The 20,149-nt window shown below is 35.5% G+C and overlaps 3 protein-coding genes across 4 annotated transcripts in view; 1 reads left to right on the top strand and 2 right to left on the bottom strand.

Moving 5' to 3' along the window:
- Positions 1 to 787: 787 nt before the first annotated feature.
- On the bottom strand, positions 788 to 7,909 carry pnn (pinin, desmosome associated protein). The gene is made up of 9 exons (XM_073826919.1): positions 7,767 to 7,909; positions 6,248 to 6,319; positions 5,210 to 5,278; positions 5,024 to 5,099; positions 4,842 to 4,936; positions 4,678 to 4,753; positions 4,278 to 4,433; positions 4,016 to 4,154; positions 788 to 2,420 (listed from the first exon to the last, which is right to left on the bottom strand). Exons 1-9 carry the CDS (start codon positions 7,877 to 7,879, stop codon positions 1,204 to 1,206), a joined length of 2,013 nt encoding a protein of 670 aa, XP_073683020.1. The 5' UTR covers positions 7,880 to 7,909; the 3' UTR covers positions 788 to 1,203.
- Positions 7,910 to 10,116: 2,207 nt separating this feature from the next.
- gemin2 (gem (nuclear organelle) associated protein 2) lies at positions 10,117 to 13,682 on the bottom strand. The gene is made up of 10 exons (XM_073827392.1): positions 13,471 to 13,682; positions 12,638 to 12,722; positions 12,466 to 12,555; positions 12,300 to 12,359; positions 11,254 to 11,367; positions 11,071 to 11,115; positions 10,909 to 10,977; positions 10,627 to 10,737; positions 10,418 to 10,476; positions 10,117 to 10,337 (listed from the first exon to the last, which is right to left on the bottom strand). Exons 1-10 carry the CDS (start codon positions 13,587 to 13,589, stop codon positions 10,301 to 10,303), a joined length of 789 nt encoding a protein of 262 aa, XP_073683493.1. The 5' UTR covers positions 13,590 to 13,682; the 3' UTR covers positions 10,117 to 10,300.
- A 2,457-nt stretch (positions 13,683 to 16,139) lies between these two features.
- The window catches only part of mia2 (MIA SH3 domain ER export factor 2), a 29,477-nt gene continuing 25,467 nt past the window's right edge, over positions 16,140 to 20,149 (top strand). The window contains exons 1-4 of one of the 2 annotated variants that reach the window (XM_073827010.1): positions 16,140 to 16,347; positions 16,490 to 16,623; positions 17,624 to 17,716; positions 18,874 to 19,081. In XM_073827010.1, the coding sequence (XP_073683111.1) occupies positions 16,239 to 16,347; positions 16,490 to 16,623; positions 17,624 to 17,716; positions 18,874 to 19,081 (544 nt within the window). In that variant the 5' untranslated portion in view covers positions 16,140 to 16,238. Of the gene's footprint in view, positions 16,348 to 16,489; positions 16,624 to 17,623; positions 17,717 to 18,873; positions 19,082 to 19,109; positions 20,135 to 20,149 lie in introns of those variants that run through there. The other variant, XM_073827009.1, reaches the window with a different exon arrangement.

The raw sequence follows: 20,149 nt of genomic DNA, 5'->3' as shown, positions 1-20,149 counted from the left end.
AGCTCTTGACACGACTGTTTGCTTCCTAAGATTTTTTTTTTACTGTGTGCACCAAGTAAACCGTGTACAACTGAGCTGCAGCTTCTACGCTTTATAAAAATAAAAATCACAACTCTGCTACCAGAAGTGGGAATTAAACCCACAAGGACATTTGTTCATCAGATCTTTAATACACCACCTTAACCACTAATTTATCAATGGGTTGATAATCATAGCAATGACAGTTGCATTGATGCAGTGGACAATTCTCATCACATTAAGTTATTAGTTGCTATTATCATCTTTAAAAAAAAAAATGCCAGTAATGTGCTTCAAGTAAATAGGGTTATAAGTCAAAATTTGCTTAGCAGCTCAATTAAACAGTTGCAAATAAAACAATTAGCACAAAAAATAAACATTTTGGAAAACTAAATCTGAAAACCTGAATCTTTTTTTTTTTTTTACATTTAATTTAGTTTCATTTAAATGCAGTAACACTTTGAAATCTGCAGTTTTAAAGAGATCTAATGACACAAAATTTGTTGAAATTCTAAATGTTCAATTAAACAATTTAACACTAAAAGTTTAGCATAAACGTATCACTTGTCGTCATTAAAGTGTTGTCTGCATACACAATTTTAAGTTATACGATTACATTAAATAAATTAAAAAATTAAAAAAAACAACAGACACATGAAGAAAATTTGTCTTTAATGTCTTTTTTCTTATGTTAATGAGTGATTTATACAAAAAAAAAAAAAGCAGACAATTTTGCTCCAACAAGAAAAAGAACTGCATCACTGCAAGATACTGTCAGAAAGGATGCTTTATATTTACTGCATGTTAAAAATCACATTAGTATGGCATCGCGTAACTGAAAACATCAGTGGCTAAGCTACTGTATGACAGGAACTGGCAACACCGTGGTGAAACAGATGAAGGATCAGCACGAGAATCACATTTTAAGCGTTATTTCCGTCAGATAACATGGAAGGTCTGAAGGTCATTTAGAGTGATGGCTCTTAAAAGCAGTTTATAAATCTTAAAAATTCCAAGATACACTGAAATAATCAGTTGCCAGATGAAACTAGAACAACAAAGAGATCAGGAAATGGAGAATTCAAAAGTAAAACCCACTCAAGAAGAATAGCAAGGCAGCCGCACCTCAAAATACTAGATTAACCACACAACGGCCTTGAAGAAACTAAGACTGGCAGCATCTTTTCAACGTCGATCCTTCCGATCAGACTTCCGATCCCTCTCGCTTCTGGACGACCTCCTCCCTGACCTGCTTCCCTCTGAACTTGTCCTCTTCCTGTCAGGTTTAGAGCTCTTGTCTTTAGAGCCCTTGCTTTCTCGTCCGCTGCCTTTTGAGGACTTGTGTCCCCTTTCGCTCCCGCTCTTTCTGCGCTCTCTATCTGAAGGTCTCCGGCGGCGTTTGTGGTCTCGGCCGTCTCTTTCCCTGCCGCGACTGCGAGAGCGTGAACTGGAAGATGACGACGAGGAGCCAGAGGAGCTGCTCCTGCTACTGGAGCCACTGGAAGAGGAGCTGGATCCACTGGATGAGGAACTTGAAGAGGAACTGGATGAGGAACTGCTGCTACTTCGGCTCTTGCTCTTCTTGGCATGGGCTTTGGCCCGTCCACGAGCGTCATCTGTCTCCTCGCTAGCTTCCTTAGTGTCCGTTTTGGCTTCTTCCAGTTGGACAGCCGGTTCTTGGCATTGCTCTTGAGAAGGGACTTCGGGGTCAGGTTCAAGCTGTGGCTGTTGGTTATCAGATGTCGTGTCATCTTGTTTGGTGTCATGTTCTGTCACGCTAGGGGTCGGGACGTCCAGTTGAGGCTGTTTACACTCCTCAGGCTGTGCTTCCATGTGGCTTTCGGGAGTTTGCTGAGAGTCCGTAACAACTTCCTGCTGAGCCTCAGTCTCCGTCTCCTGCTCTTCCTCCTTTTGCACATTACCTACCTCTTCAACTGTGGCTTCTGGACTCTCAACCTGCAACTTACCCTGTGTCTCATCCTCCCTGGCAACTTCTGCAACCTCCATCTGTTCTTCCTCCTCTACCTTAGCCTCACTTGTTCCTACATCCTCCTCATCCTCCTCCTCATCTTCCTCCTCTGCCTTCCTCTCACTCTCCTCATGTTTATCCTTCTCCTCAACCTGCTCTTGCTCCTGATCCCCCTCCCTCTCCCTAATCTCTGAGCTCTCCTCGATTTCCTCCTCGACTACATCTTCCTCCTCGTCCTCCATCTCCACATCATGCCTGTTACCTGTCCGCCCTACTCCAGCCTTACCCTCCTCTTGATCTTCTTTCTTCGTGTCTTCAGCCCGACGGCTATCCTCCATTTCTCTGTCACCTGTCCTCTGGGACTGACGCCTTGGCCGAGCCTCCATTTTGTTGAGTTGCTCTGCAAAGGCTTCACGTCTCTCATCAAGCACACCTAAGAAATTGAGAGAACAAAATAAATTATGAACTTTTAAAATCAATGATGGAAAAATGTTGAATGTTGCTGAGAAGAAAGTCCAAGGAAAAGTATGTTTCAAGCACTATGACACTGACAAGTTTAAAAAAAACAAAATAAATGAAATAACCGGTCTTTTTTTTTGCATGCATGCATTATTTTACAAGTATGAAGTAGTTTAAGATGCAATATAGCATTTAACAAGCCTGTAACCACCAAATCAATGATTTAAAAAAGCATTTTTGGCAAATCCAGGTAATTTACCATAGAAATATGTTTTTTAACATATGGCTGCTACAGTGCCAGCTGTTGTCCGATCTCCTTAGAACTTTGCATGCTTGTTTAGAATCACCTGTCCCATTCGCTCAGCAGGTTTAGTGAAGTTTTGAGTTTTCCTGTAGGCTTTATAGGATTTTGCGTAAATCAAGACAGGCCCCTTTTCTAAATTACCACGTTATCGCTTCCCAAAGGGTAAATTTTAACATTTTTTGGATAATTGACCAAAAGAGTCCAGAGAATTGTACCGTAATGTTTTGTCCAGATGGAGGGAAGAACCTAGGACTTTTTTTTTTTTTTTTGTTTACATATTTTCCATCATTTAACAAACAATCTGATTGACAGTAGTGTTTCTAGAGTTTTATCATAGGATATAAATATTGAATGTATATATGAAAAAAAAAATGAAAAAAAGATCGGCCTCCGTTAACATTTTCTAGTAACCTAAAAAAAAAAATTTGAGATAAGCAAATGTTCTCATAGACACTTGTGGCACTTTGGACCACGACCATGAACAGCAATTTTCAGGTTGATAAGACAAATGGTTACACAGTTATAGTTATTTTTAAGCCATCTTATAGCGCCACCAAGTGCCAAAGCAGTTTTTTTTCTGCAACCTCAGATTGAGCTCTTAAATGGGTGTTTTGAGTTTGGCGAGGATCTCATTCCATTCAGCAGTTATAGGCATTCGACAAAGTGGTCCTGCCCCTCTCAAACGTTTTGGCGTCCCTTTGCAAGTCAAAAGTTCAACTTTGTTTTATAATAATTGATATTCACTAGTTACGATTGGGTGAAAAACCTAGCATGCGTTTTGTCCAGCGTGAGCTAAGGATTCCAACGACATACGACAACTTCAGCCTGCAACTGACGGTTTAGAAGTTAGCGATTTCGTACTTTTGAGTGCCCCGGTCTGGCCGACTGGGGTGAGCCTTGGTGACACTTTAGGCGTTGAGTACTACCATCTCTCAGAGTTTTAAGTCTCTATGACTTGGTCTGCCCAACCAGTTTCACGTGGAGATTGCACCCCAACAAAACAATGTAACCGACATTATACTTACAAAATATTTCTATATCATAAAGTTAGTCACAAAAACAAAAGTTTCCTTAATTTAAACGTGCAGAACTACACCAATGCATTTACACTACAAATGTAATGCAGTCAAATGCCTGTTCTGTTCCACACAAAATGTAAATACCAGTTGTAAACCAAGACTAAAATATCTAAATCTGTACAAAGAGGAAGACAGCAGAAACCAATCAATAACCAGAAAACCTGAACTCATCAAAATTAAACTTACCATTTAATTTTTTCTGAGACTCCTCCAGGAGCTTTTGAGTAGCGGAGCACATTCGACCAGGCAGGTAGAAGATTGGGGGCTTGGTCTTTGTGCGAATAAACTTGATGAGCTTAGCATTATGTGCATTCCACTCTTCTTGCTGGAATACATGAGAACACAATGCATGGAAAAGTCAGACCAAGGACAGTCTATCCAAAAAAAAAAAACCTATTGCAGGTGTACAATAAAAGAGCTGCTGTCTCCCTGCAGCTTTGAGACATACCAGTTGAGCGAGCTCCACTTTGTGCTCCAGAAGACGTAGCTCTGTTTGATTGGCACGTCTTTCTTCAAAGAGCTCTTTCCTTTCACTCTCAACTTTTTTACGCTCCTGTTCTGCCTGCACTTCCAATTTCTGCTCAATTTCTTGCCGTCTTTTTAACTGGAGGGGAGGAAAAAACATGAAGCTTTAAAATTAAAACAGCACTTTGTTTCAGATGCTTAGTGTTGTGTGCAATTCGCTGACTTGATCTCAACTTGAACTGAATACAAATAAAGAGGGTTTGAAATAATCCAGCTTTAAAAGTATATTCTACACATATATTAAAAACATTGCCTCAAAAAAGAACCAGGAAACAGCACAGTGCATTAAAAGAAAAACAAGATAATTCAAAGCACAAGCCTACCCTCTCTGTGGACACAGTAGACTCCTGTTTGAACTTCTGCAATGTTCCCATCAACAGGCCAAACATGCGCCGGTTTCTGAATGAGGAGATAAAACAACAGTTTATGTTTAAGCAAATTTGCAGGTGAAAAACTAAAAAAAGCTTGCCTAAAACAATAGTAGTACCTCTGCTTTCCTCTCTCGTCCATAGTCTGATCTTGAATAAGATCTCGGCGCGTACGTTCTTTGGAGGTAGCAACCACAGATGACTGCAACGCTGGCTGTAGATAAAAATAAGGTTAAATGTTTTTTTTTTTTAAACCCAAGGGGACAAATGTACCTGGCGAACAAAAAATTAGTCAACATACTTTTTTGACATCGTCATCATCCTCAGCGTCGCTGTCATGGCGTGAATCTCTCCTGGCTCGCTGATCCCCTGCCAGCCTAGTTTGGTATAGGCAAGTTGTAAATACATTTGGAAACATGCAAAACACAGATCTGAACTTATTTGATAATATATCCAGAAGTAAGGTAATTGGCAAGAGATGCCTCACCTCAAGAGTGCCCCTTCGATGTCCCTCTGTTTGGCTGGGGGTCCTCCACCACTATCTGAGAGTCCACGCCTGATAGGGGTTGACAGACATTAAGACGTCAGAAGTCATCAGAAAGAGCTTTATTACCAAGCACACTACCAAGATCTTGAACAGCAAGATCTTTTTTTTTTTTTTACACAGAATTCATTTCTGCTCACCAAGCCTGCATTTATTTGATCCAAAATACAGCAAAAGCAGTACAATTGTAAAATATTTTTACCATTTAAAATAACTACTTTCTATTCTAATTTATTTTAAAATGCAATTTATTCCTATAATGAAAAGGTAATTATCAGCACCATTACTCCACTCTTCAATGTCACATGATCCTTCAGAAATCATTCTAATGTGTTGGTTTTCTGTTAAAACAGTTGAGGTTTTTTTTTTTCAGGATTCTTTGATTAATAGAAAGATACAAAGATCAGAATTTTCACTATAATATTCAAAAGCTTGGAGTCAGTATAATTTTTTTTATAAATTAGAAATGATTTTTTTTTTTTTTTTTGGATGATTAATGATGCTTTAAATTGATCAAAAGTGATTATAAAGAGAGACATTTATAATGTTACAAAATATTTCTATTTCAGATAAATGCTGTTCTTCTAAACTTTCTATTCAAAGAAATTTGGAGAAAAAAAATTCTACTCTGTTTATAGCAAATGTTTTTCTGCAAAGCAAATTTAGAATATTAGAATGATTTCTGAAGGATCTTGTCACTGGAGTAATTATGCTAATAATTTAGCTTTGAAATCACAGGAATAAATTAAAATTTTAAATATATTCAAATATAAAACTGTTATTTTAAATAGTAAAAATATTTCACAATATTACTGTTTTTGCTGTACTTTGGCTCAAATAAATGCAGGCAGGTGAGCAGAAGAGACTTTTTTTTTTTTTTTTTTTAATTGACCAGTAGTGTATGTTTTCACACACAAGAAATTTGACAAATCAAACATGAAATTATTACCAGCATTTGCTAACAAGAGTGCACATTCTTACCTCAACAAATTGATTCCACGCCCCCTACCTCCACCTGGGCCTGGGACGGTCAGTCTCCTATTTTGACCCGGTCTGAAAAAGGCAAAAGATAGAAGATGCACAGTTAATAATCATGCTTTATATATAAAAAAAAAACAACAGCATATTTAACCCCAATTATGATTGCACAACTTCTTGCTCAGCTGCATACTCAAGCTTCTCAATCATAGCCTAGGTCAGTGGATATTAATATTAAATATGTGACCCTGGAACACAAAACCAGTCATAAAAAGCATGTGTATATTTGAAGCAATAGCCAACAAATTGTATGGATCAAAATTATTGATTTTTCTTTTATGCCAAAAATCATTGATATTAAGTAAAGATCATGTTCAATGAAGAGATTTAGTAAATTTCCTACTGTAAATATATCAAAACCTAATATTTAATTAGTAATATAACTGCTAAGATCTTCATTTGGACAACTTCAAAGGCATTTTTTCCAATATCTACGTTTCTTTTTTTGCATCCACAGATTCCAGATTTTCAAATAGTTGTATCTCAGCCAAATATTGTCCTATCCTAACAAACCATACATCAATGGAAAGCTTATTTATTCAGTTTTGAGTACAAATCTAAATTTAATAATTTGGTTTTGTGGTACAGAGTCACATATAGTCACAGACGTGAACAACACTAAATATAAAATAATTCAGTACTTCCAGACCTAATTAATTAATAGTATATGCTTCTGTTGAATAACTTCTCTTTTAACAATCATGCTCAAAAGCGAAAATAGATTTTTGCCCAATCCATTTTTGCCCTGCCCCCTTAATACCACCTGACACATAGCAAATCACATCCATTGCTGTGACGTGCTTTAAGCCTATTGGCTAATAAAAAATAAAAAGGACAGGTCTTTCTTGTACTCTCCAAGCAAAATGTTGAGAAATAAACATGCACTTCTAAAGCTACCCAGAAGATCCATAAAATTATTACTTTCGTAAGACAAACAATTGTTGTGTTTGGTCGCTGCTATCCAAAGCAAAGTTTCTAAAGCAAATCCAGTAACGCACCCATTCAAACAAAGCAGGAAGTCCCTGCAGAACTCATGTGTAACCTTTACAATTTGCTAGTTAAACTCTAAAGATCAACCTCCTAAGGGAACCTTGTTTATAATCTGATTAACATGTTTCCGTGGCTAGATTTAAAATCAGCATTCATTATGAAGAATTAAGGTGCAGGATGTGTTTATGAGGCGTGTCATTGTGCTTTCAAACAAACTGAAGACTTGCTACCAGCTCTCCAGCATATTTAACGTTATTTATGACGGTCTGGTTGATTTTCAATAGCTGTGAGATATCGCTGCACAAATCTAAAGACTAGTTAGTGTAACACACCGTTGTTTTAATCGCCGAAATTAAACACATGTGATTCTTTAGCTTGCGAGCTAGCCGCAGTCCTAGCTTGCTAACAGGCCCTGGCTTATTTTCTTTCAAACAGATATTTTATTGATTAAAACGCTTTCGTTGAGCAATACCTCAGTTCGCTCGGATCTCTGCCGGTTAGTTTTCGAATATTTTCGTCCACGCTCTTTAAGCTCTCCTTGGCTTTTTCCAGCTGGTCTTGCAAACTTCGCACGACCACCGCCATCTTGCTCTTCGTCTTCCAGCAGCGCGTGGAGTGTCGTGCGCGCGCTCGGCTCAATGAAGGCGCGGGCAGTGATCACATGGGCGAAACCCCACACACAGGTGGCGCGCAAGAACCGCGGCAACCGCCCCTGTTTGACAGGATCACCGATGTTACAGATAATTATCATAAATTAATTTATTTTTAGTGTCAAACTGCCCGATGCCAATGTTTTTGTGTCCCAAAGTTAATTTTAGTTCACTTAAATTTTACAACACATTGCCACAACATGCAGAAAAAACAGTTTGCACTACAAACCAGTGTGTTCATAATTAAGATAATACATTAAAATAATATGTTAAGACACACCAAATAGCAATATCAAGCAGCAAAAGGAGCTGTTTTGTACAGCCAAATATAGCTGGATGCGGATGAGACCAGAAGCCAGACCCATAAAATTCACAAAACTCTTTCTTCTTCTTCTTCTTCTTCTTATAGAGTGTTTTCAGAAGGCATCATCAATTGGTCATATTAGCAGCACTGAACGTAAACAACCCTGCTGAAAAAACCAGCATATGCTGGTTAGGTATGTTTTGGTGCTGGGATGCTGGTTTTAGCTGGTATATGCTGGTCCTTTGCTGGTTTATGCTGGTCCCTTGCTGGTTTATGCTGGTCCTTAGCTGGTTAATGCTGGTCCTTTGCTGGTTTATGCTGGTCATGTTGCTGGTCAAGGACCAGCATAAACCAGCAAAGGACCAGCATTAACCAGCAACATGACCAGCATAAACCAGCAAAAACCAGCAAGGGACCAGCATAAACCAGCAAAGGACCAGCATATACCAGCTAAAACCAGCATCCCAGCACCAAAACATACCTAACCAGCATATGCTGGTTTTTTCAGCAGGGAATGCCACTGAACCAAACGAAACTTGCATATTTAGCTGATTATTGCTACTGAAAATGATCAATTATTGTCATGTTTTGGGCTGTAGCCTACTAAAACGGGCCTGGAAAAACATTTGGACTACTATAGACTACAAAAAGTTATAACAAATCAAGGAGAAGAGTGCAAAAACTGTCTGAGGAACAAAAGGCGTTTGTGGTTGGCCAAATTTAACCAGGATTTCCAGGGCAAGAATCTTGGCAACATTCGAGTTTGTTCTTATCATTTCCAGTCGGGTAGATGAAATATTAGGCTAATATCTTAAATAATATTGCTCGTACGTATCTTTACCACCTATTAACTTGGTGGTATGTCAAAATATTGTGCCCTTTCCTGTACACTAAGACATAATCTATATGATTTAGCAGCTTCCACGCATTTTTTTCCATGGTTTAGACAGCATAAATTAGCAGAACAATGTATTTAGCAGCACATGAACCGTGCAATTCATGCTGTTGTTTGCATCCGGGTATTGCCAATATGGCCGCACATCTAGGTAACTGACCAAATCATAAGTGCAAACCCTCTCTAAAAATCGTGTCTTCATCTTGCATACCACTTCTGACATTTATTTATTTTTGCTCATTTTAAATAAATACTTTAACCATTTTTTGTGAATGTAATATTAGTCTTGGCATTCAAAGTAATACCATATTTACTACATGTATTTTTATTTATTTTTTACCAATGTGGTACTAGTTAACATTAAATAAGTGACATCAAAAAAGTAAATAAAACTACAGAACTGTCCTTAAAGGATCTTATTGAAAGCATCCATTTTTTATGCAAAAAAAAAATCATTAGGACATTGAGTAAAGACCACGTTCCATTAATTTTGTAAATTTCCTACCATAAATATATCAAAACTTAATTTTTGATTAGCAATATGCATTGATAAGAACTTCATTTGGACAATATCATTTGGAGATAACATTTTTTATGATTACTTAATTTTTACTTAACATTTCATATGTTCTGTTATTTAAAAACTTTGGCCAAAACTATTAATAACATAGTATTTTTTGCGAGGGAATATTTTTCATAATATAAAATGTCTTTCAGATTATGGTACTTCACATTTCTTATGGTGTTACTTTTGAGTTATTTAACAAGTTTGGATGAAACTTTGATTACCATAGTATTTTAGCAAGGGAAATATCATTTTCATTACATTTTTAATAAAAACTAAGATGATTTTCAGTTAGTCCTTTAATAGAATTGACATGGCTTTATTAGGCATAGACAGCACAACAACACCATGACAATGAAATACCAAGAAGACACAGATGTTTGCAATTTATGTCAGAAATTGTTTATTTGACAATACCAATGCTTTAATTGACAGTAATTTTAGCTGTAACAGTTGTACTTCAATATTACATGGAACTCAATGCAATTCAGGTGAGATATTGCATAGAGTCTTTCTATATTTTACAAAATCTCCTGAGTATCCCTCATGATTCCTCTTCACAAAGGCTCTTCCATCTGTTTCCAAATTCTTCTCATTCTTTGTCAGCCAAATCATTTTGCTCAAAATACCTTTAATAGACAGAAGCGTGATTATACTTCATAAGAACACCTGCACATATTTCTGGCTAGAACAGCACCATGTCAGTTACCTGGCAACAATACAAATCATCAAGTTAAGAGCTGACAAACGATCATCATCTTTGCTCTCCTGGAAGAGAAAAATAATATACAGTCTATTTTAGGCAACCTATTTTAGGTTGTCAACAAACAAGCCTTCACCTGTGCGACTGCAACAGAAGCAAGGGAGAAAATAATGATACCCCAGCTTTTAATTCAGAGCGGACCAAAAGGTGTTTACCAGATTGGCACGCACTGCAGAGCACCGTCTTGCCAACTGTCTGATAAGGGAATGTGCTTCAGGAAGCAGCGGTTTCTCAAGGCACGACAGTAATGCATAAAGCCATCTGCCCTGCGAAGATAAATGTGCAATGTACAGCTAAACTGAAAAAATACAGTTCCATAATACCTTTAACATGCAATTTATTAGAGACAAAGATAAGAGATTTTATCTCAAATTTTAGAGTGACCTTTTCATTAAATATATCTATTGGATGAGACACACTGAAGCAACTTGACTTACCAACTGTGGTACAAAGTCTCTCTCGTCAAACCAATTGATTAAATACTCAAGCACAGCAGAGACAGTTGACTGAAAAGAGAATGCAATGAGATGACAATTAAATATTAGAATATGCTATTTATATGTGAATAATAATTACATCTGCTGTCAAATGGCAGTTACCTGGTTTAGTTTGCTGACAATGCTTAGGAAAGGTGGGAAACCAGTCTGATAAAAAAAGATTAAAAAACTTCAAATCATAACTGAATGCTCACATTTTGTAATAATACATTTACTCAATGTACCTCAATGTAATTATTTATATTGACAACAATTATCACAGGGCGTTGATGATTGAATTATTACCTTGACATAATCAAGACCCGGGTTAACGTTGTCTTCTTCTTTCAGCTGGATGTCAAGACAAACATTCTCACCCAAGCAGAACCTCCTCCATCCATCCTCATCCTCCATTTTGGGCTAAAGTGAAGAGAAGACTATGCTTTTAAAGCAACTGAAGGTACTATAGAATTGTAACTTTTAAGTATGTTTAATGTGAATGTAATGTATAATATATAATGTAATGTTTATGCAAGCATAATTATATGTGACCCTGGACCACTAAACCAGTCTTAAGTAGCACAGGTATATTTGTAGCAATAGCCAAAAATACATTGTATGGGTCAAAATTTTGGGTTTTTTTTTTTTATGACAAAAATCATTAGGATATTAAGTAAAGATGTTCATGTTCCATGAAGATATTTTGTAGATTTCGTACTGTACATATATCAAAACTTAACTTTTGATTAGTAATATGCAATGCTAAGAACTTATTTGGACAACTTTAAAGGCGATTTTCTCAGTATTTAGATTTTCTGCACTCTCTGATTCCAGGTTTTCAAATAGTTGTTTCTCGGCCAAATATTGTTCTATCAAAACAAACAATGAAGAGCTTATTTATTCAGATTTAAAAAAATGGACCCTTATGAATGATAAGAACAAACATGAATGATGTCAAGATTCTTGCCCTGGAAATCCTGGTTTAGTTTGACCAACCACAAACACCTTTGTTCCTCAGACAATTTTTTGCACTCTTCTTCTTGATTTGTTATAACTTTTGGCAGTCTAAAGTACTCCAAATGTTTTTCCCGGTCCGACTAATTAGTACCGTCCAAAACACAACAACAATTGATATTTTTCAGCAGCAATAATTAGCCAAATATGCAAGTTTCATTCAGTTCAGTAGCATTGATTATGTTCAGTGCCGCCAATATGACCAATTGATGACGCGTTGTGAAAACACTCTATAATGTGTGAAATTTTGTATTTGTGATTATAAGAAATATTGTATGGATTGAGAGTATGCAGCCAGCTATCATGTTAAATTTCCATCCAGATATCAATTGTCTTACCATAACAACATTATCGTCCAAAAACTGAGATTTCCAATGCTGCCGATGCTTGTTAACACTCTGAAAAAAAAGAAAAAAGTTATATTGACAGTACTTAATTTAAAAGCAAACAAAATGCTAGATACTACTGTAAAATACTTGTACAAGTAATGTTGAAATTTTCCACCTGTCTGACTTCTGAGAATTTGCTGACTTGTTGTTGCTGCCATTTTAAGCTGGGAGAGAAACCCTGAGGTGCAGCCAGACAACATGTGAGCTGTGAAAAAATGAATATGCAAAATTATTACACGCATAAAAAGTTTAACAATTTAATAGCACTGTTCACCTGTTGCACTTACAGACACATTCACAGATTGTTTCTTCTTCAGCTTCTTTGGATCAATTTGTGCCACAACAACATCTGGGCACAGTGACGCTTCCCTCCTGTAAAAAAAAAGACAATGCAACTGTATGAATTTTTACATAGATTATCTTAAAAATCATTAAACAATAAACAAAAGTATTATATTAGAAAAAAATATACAGCCATAAAAAAACAAAGATGTGTGGTAACACTTTACAATAAGGTTCATTAGTTAACTATTTTAGTTAACATGAACTAAGAATGAAAAATACTTCTACAGAATCTAAAAATCGTTAATTTTAACATTCACAAATGCATTATTAAAGTCAAAAGTTGTGCTTGCTAACATTAGTTAATGCACTGTGAATTAACATGAACTAACATTAAGAAAAGATAAATAAAAACTGTAATAAATGTATTGCTCAGTGTTCAAAAATTAGCTAATGAACCCTCATTGTAAAGTGTCACCACTTTTGTAACTAGATTTTCATTAAAAATGCTCCATGCCCGTCTTACAGAATTAATCTCTAGATATTAATAATGAAGTGTCTTTTTACTTTAGCAACTGAATATGAATATGACTAAATACACATAAGCTAAATTCCTATCATACAACTTGCAAACAAAAAAAAACATCTCAAAGCACACTACATCATCTTTTTATATCTATCATATAATTCACTCCTTCAACACGTATAGAACTTCACATTCATGTACTTTGCATTTAATGCATTTGGTAAACAATGGTGCTTATATAAACAAAGTTCAACTTGCGTCAACATTTAAAACGTAAAATGAGTAGATTTAAACGTAAAAAGAATGACTTACTGGACCTGTCTGAGATATTCTTGAGGGTTTCTGGGCGGTTCGGTTGAGTTAAATTCCTCTGTGTCGCAGGACTCCACAGGCAGAAGTCTGGGCATCAACTCCTCCACGTCTGACTTCATGTCTTTGCGTTATTTTCTATTCGCGACCATTAAAATCGAATCAGCATTAAGGACTCGCTGCTACACGTTTTCTCTGCTTGTCAACCTCTTTGAAAACACTGGCCATGATGACGACCAATAGACGCGACGGTTACCGTGGTGACTTTTCTTATTCGTTCGCTATGATACGGATGGAAAGACGGAAAAGAAGTGTAGTGACATCTGTTGTCTAGGAGGAATGTTAAAAAATATGACCAGGATAATACAGAAGTTGAATAATATTTTTTATTTCTTTACATGCAATGTGTAGTGTCAAAATTGTACGTGTCTAAGGGGGAAACCAACATTTGCCACCTGGAGGCGATTTCAGGGGCATCTTGATAACTTCATGAGGTAATAATTTTTTCGGTGTGTGTGTCGGCCATGTTATATTTGGTCAAATAGGGTGAATTCAGGTAAAGTGGGCAATTTAAGCTTAAAGGGATAGTTCACCTAAAAATTCTAATTTGTTGTTTATCTGCTTACCCCCAGGGCATCCAAGATGTAGGTGACTTTGTTTCTTCTGTTCAGTTTCTTGCACAGACCAGTCGTTTTGTGTCTCAAGACCTCAATGTATCGTCACAAGCCGCAGGGTTTAATTTGGTTTTGTCTGTGTATGTTTTTTTTTACTCTTAAAGATTATATGATAATTAGCCATTATATGACTGACAGACTGCAATGGTTTGAGTTAAAAATCTTTGTTTGTGTTCTACTGAAGAAACAAAGTCACCTTTTTTTGGGTGAACTATCCCTTTAATTGTATACTGTGCTCAAAGCGTTTACACTTAAGAGCACAACAATGGTTCTTAATTAAAGGGACACTATTTTTCTAAATAATAAAATAGTTTTGGTTTAGAAAACGCTTTGACCTAAGATTTTCATTTGTAATTTGTAAGCTTGCTCATTAAATGTAAACAAACATTATTGTGACAGTTCCTGTTTTATTTAGTTCTACCATCAACAGGGTATAAAATGCAAATAATATATATTTTTTTATTTGTTAATTTTCTTGTAAGGTGTTTAAATATTGCTGGCCCTGTTTTTAGAAAACAGAAATGAGACTGCAGTCAGGAATTCAAGTCAGAGATGGAAGAAAGTAAACAGAAAGAATATAGAATAAAGAGTATAGATGCAGAATATAAAACTTTAAAATACGGACACAATTAATAATATTAATTCATAATTCATAGTTTAAAGAGAGTATAGACAGAAAAACATTTTTACATATGGGTACCATATGTTTTAATTTAATTTTAGCCTATTTGTTGTTATAATCACATCTTTAATATATTTAATATAATATATATATATATATCAGATTTCATCAAATTTAATGTCAACACAACATGTTTAGTTGTTTGGAAATTTCAAACATGAATTGAGATGTGGATTTACATTATTTATTTAACTCATAACCTGGTTATATTTTTAGGGTCTGTTAAATATGTTTATCTTATATGTGTTAATAAATCAAGTGTTTTTAATTAAGATGCAGAATAATTTTTGATAAATAAGGGTTGACCCACTCTACCTGAAATTTTTTTTTTCTGGAGTACATGACCTTAAAATGTTTATTGCAAATGTATATCTCTTGCAAAAAAAACTTTATATGAACTGTATTCAAATTGAAATATTATAGAACCTTAAAGTTAGCGAAAGTAGTAAAGAAAAGAAAAGGAAAAACATCTAGGAATCTAAATGACATGTTTTACAAAAAGTGGCGCACTTTACCTGAGTTCACCCTACTTAAGCTGAATCAGTGAAATTAAATTAAGCATGGAGATATACCTTATTTATAGACTGATATCTCAAATAAGGTTTGTGCCATGGCAGAACTTCAGACTCTGCAGACCTTTGCTCAGTCTTTCTCTCCTATCAGTAATCTTTCATTTAACAACACTGAAACAGCACTGAGTGAGTTAACATGTTACCCAGATGCATCTCATTTGTCCTGTTTAGTTATTCTTGTACTGGAAAGAGCACTCTGGTTCTTAATTAGCATCTACGGATCCATGAAGAACCTTTACCATCCATGGAAGTTTTATTAAGATGTTCTTCACATAAAGTAAAAAGTGGTTCTTTTAGGAACTGTTCACTGAAAAATTCATTGGGAAACCAAAAATGGTTCTTCTATGGCATCGTTTGGAAAACCTTCTGAAATCTTTATTTCTAAGAGTGTACAGCATGTTTTTTGTATTTATAATATTTTATGCATTCTAAATGCTCTTGTAGTTGCATAGTTAGTTATTATGTAACACAATGATAATTTAATGAGGTAGTATTTCTAATGCCTATAGGTTTACTCACTTTGATATCTTACGTAAAATCCAAACAATGTAAAAATACTACTGCTTCATGTAGTCTAACATTGTGAAACCTTATCTGTTTGTATGTGGCTTTGGTCCAGTGTGAGTTTGTGATGTGGCGTGTGTTGAGATTAATGATTTACTGACAGTAACCTCTAATCCAATCTGTGCCTGTCAGACTGTGATCTCCATGGATTGGCTCATTCTGTGACAAGACCGAGGGAATGACATTTCGCCGGGATTTAGCTTCTCTTTCCCTCTGACTACTGGATTTGGAAAGGAACTGATCTAATGAGATGAAGGGAACTGCTGGATAAATCCAAAAATGGCAGCTGTACATGCATTCATTTTGTTTCATATCATCTTTGGTTTTTTACACCAGGGTTTGGGTTTGATTTCAGACTACAAACTATGTGGAGACCCCGAATGTGAAAGTAAGATCATCATTTATTCTCATATAATATACAAGAAGATATTAGACTAAAACTATGAATAGATGGATGCATGCAAAATATCTAAATGCTGTGATTCATTTGCAAGTCATTGCTTTCTTACCTCTTTTGTCCATTTCTTCAGGTATGATAAGTCGGGTGCAGGCGCAAAGAGACCATAGTGCTAAAGACTGCCGCTTTCTAAACTTTAAAAAAGGGGATATCATTACTGTTTACTACAAACTCACTGGAAAAAGAAATGATCTCTGGGCAGGAAGTGTGAGTATGCATGTCAATCATAATCATAAATCAATAAAGTAATATCAATATACAACTATACACAATTTGTGCTTTAATTAATCTGACATACACAACCAGTCAAAAGTTTTTGAAAGGTAATATTTTTAATGGTTTTTTTTTTTTTTTTTTTTTTTTAAGTCTCTTATGCTCACCAAGCCTGCATTTATTTGATCCAAAGTACAGCAAAAGCAGTAAAATTTTAAAATATTTTTACTATTTAAAATAAACGTGTTCTATTTTAATGTATTTTAAAATATGATTTATTCCTGTGATTTCAAAGCTGAATTTTTACCGTCATTACTGCAGTCGCATGATCCTTCAGAAATCATTCTAATATTCTGATTTGCTGCTCATTTATTAAAACATTTCTTATTATTATTATGTTGAAAACAGCTGAGTAGAATTGTTTTCAGTTCAGAAGAACAGCATTTATCTGAAATAGAAATCTTTTGTAACATTATAAATGTCTTCATTATCACTTTTGATCATTTTAAACCATCCTTGCTAAATAAAAGTATTAGTTTCTATAAAATCCCCAAAATCCCCCCCCCCCAAAAAAAATTATACTCACTCCAGGCTTTTGAATGGTATCGTGTAGAATGTTACAAAAACGTTTTATTTGTTTGATCTTTCTATTTATCAAAGAATCCTGAAAAAAATGTACTCCATACTGTTTTAAATATTGATAATAATAATAAATGTTTTTTTAACAGCAATTCAGCATATTAGAATGATTTCTGAAGGATTGTAATGTAATGATGCTGACAATTTTGCTTTGATCACAGAAATAAATTACATTTTAAAATATATTCAAAAAGCAGTTATTTTAAATAGTAAAAATATTTCTCAATATTATATGCTTTTGCTTTGTGAGCAGAAGAGACTTCTTTAAAAACATTAAAAAAATCTTAATGTTTAAAAACATTTCTGGTATTTGTTAATCTGTTTAATAATATTTAGAATATTTTACATTTTGCAGATGGAAAAGCTGTCTGGATTGTTCCCAAAAGATGCCATCAAAGTCGATCAACTGTTTATTGATGAGAAAAATGAAATCCAGGTGCCAACCCAGGTAATGTACATAAAAAAAAGTTTGTCAGGTTTTGTCAGGTAACCTAAAAATGTGCTTCATGTTATACATCTACATCAACTGATTTAAATATTATTTAAAATGTTCAAATCAACCTCAATACATTCAGTTACAACCAGTGTTGTTTTCGTCAACGATGACGATGACGAAATCATTTCGTTGACGCCACTTTTTGTCATGACGATAATGAGACGATGACGAGATAAAAATGGCTCGTTGATGACTAATGACGAGACGTGTGTGAGTTTTCGTTGACGAGACGAGAATAGACGAAAATGTTAGTGGGTGGTCCGTCAGACGTTTAAAATGCATGACATTTCTGATTATTGTGCATGCCAATTAAAACTGAAAAAGTATCTGCCGCTATGGCAAGCCGTTGTAGCATTAAATACTCTTTGCCATACTAGTATGGCAAGCCGTTTTAGCATTCTATCCTTGTTTTTCCCCTTTTTTTTGACTAAAACTTTTCGTCGACTAAAATTGGACTAAAACTATCACATTTAAAAGTGACTAAAATTTGACTAAAACTAATAAGCATTTTAGTCCAAAAGACTAAGACTAAGACTAAATCTAAGATGGTTGTCAAAAACAACACTGGTTACAACAACTTATTTCTGATAATCCGTTCACAGATGCATGTCATAATACAGAAGAAAAGATCTGTTACTACTTACATTAGATCCATACATTAGATTACATACTTTAAAGCTCAGATCAGGTAAAAAGTAACATTTTTCACTTTTTACAGTGTACAGAATCAAATAAGATGACATAGCATTAAATTAGAATTATCTGACAGAATAAATTCTTTGGTGTACACTCTTAAAAATAAAGGTGCTTTAAAAGTTCTTCACAATGATGCCATAAAATAACCATTTTTGGTTTCACAGAAAACCATTCTTTAAAGAACCATCTCTTTCTTACCTTTTTATAATCTGAAGAACCTTCTTTCGCCACAAAGAACCTTTTGTAAAACAGAATAGTTCTTCGTATGTGAAAGGTTCTTTATGGAACCATTTAGACAAAAAAGGTTCTTCTATGGTATCGTGAAGCATCTATATTTTTAAGAGTGTATGCTGATTTGGTCAAAAGTGTCTACCAAGAACATAAATATTAATCAGTGCAAATTTTCTCCTCAGGAATTTGACTTCATCTGCTTTGATGAAAATGGTTTAGTGTTTGAGCCCAGCACCGAATTTGATGATCCGGAAGATTTGCCACAAGAAACCCAAGAAACTGATCTCAATGAAGGCCAAGATACACCTGCTGAAACAGAAGAGAGTGAACCCAGCCAGCATTCTGTTCAAGATGTTTCTGATCAAAACAACCCAGAGACAACCGAAACAGGTGGGTCTTCCTGGATAGGCTCTGCTGTTAATGGATGGTTTGGCAGGAATGAACAAAGCAATGAAGAAACACAGGAGGAGAGCAGTGAAGAATCCTTCAAAAGCAGAAAAATAATCATGGATATTGAGGAAAACCTCATAGAGGAAAAGACGAACTCTGGAACTCTTGGCTGGATCAGGGGTGAACTCACCAATGCTTTTGGGTTTGGAAAAACTCAGGATACTCAGGAAAATATTGAGAACCCAACAAATGATGAAGATGCCTCATCTCAGCAGTCTAGCTCATGGATGAGTATGGGTAGAGAGGCCTTGGGCTTTAGTGAAGAAAATACTGAAGCTGCTAAGCCTGAAGTTGAGAAAGCAGATGAAAACACAAACATGGAGGAACAGAGCATTCTTAACCCCAGTGAGAACATGGATGGGGTTGACAACAAACAGAGAGATGAAAACAACCCAGATGACATTGTGGAAAATAATGACGGTCCCTTGGAGGACAGGAAAACAGAAAATGAAAAAGAAGAGAAACAGGGAGGGTGGTATGGAAATATGTACAACAGAATCACAAACCTTTACAAAGATGACGGAGGCAAAGAAAGTGTGTCAGAAAGCCCTGGAACTTCTACAGATACTGAGAAAATTGAAACCGAAGAGTCAGAATCAAGTTCACAGTCTATATTTTCAGTCAACGGCCTGACATCAATGCTCAAGCTTCCTTTTCAGGAAGACACAGTAGTAAAGAGAGATGATGAAAAGACAGAAAAGGAAGAAGATGCACGTACGGAAGAGGAACAAAGTAATAAAGAGGATCATGAAGAAGAAAGGTTGACTGATATTGATGAACAGGACTTAGACCCAATAGACACTGATGTACTTGCATCTGATGACGTCAAACAACTAGATGAAGAATCTAGTATGTCAAAAGACAGCACAGATTCACAAGTCCCTGAGAAAGATTCAGCACATCATTTAACTGAATTGTTTAAAGAAAAGGTGGAGCAAGATACGAGAGATGTGCAAAATGATGAGGAAAAGACAGGAAAGGAAGAAGATCCAGGTAAGGAAGACTTTG

Source organism: Garra rufa, chromosome 21 (assembly GCF_049309525.1).
Source record: "Garra rufa chromosome 21, GarRuf1.0, whole genome shotgun sequence".
NCBI lineage: Eukaryota > Metazoa > Chordata > Actinopteri > Cypriniformes > Cyprinidae > Garra > Garra rufa.
The sequence above is the reverse complement of the archived record's forward strand: the minus strand, read 5'-3'. Positions and strand labels throughout refer to the sequence as shown.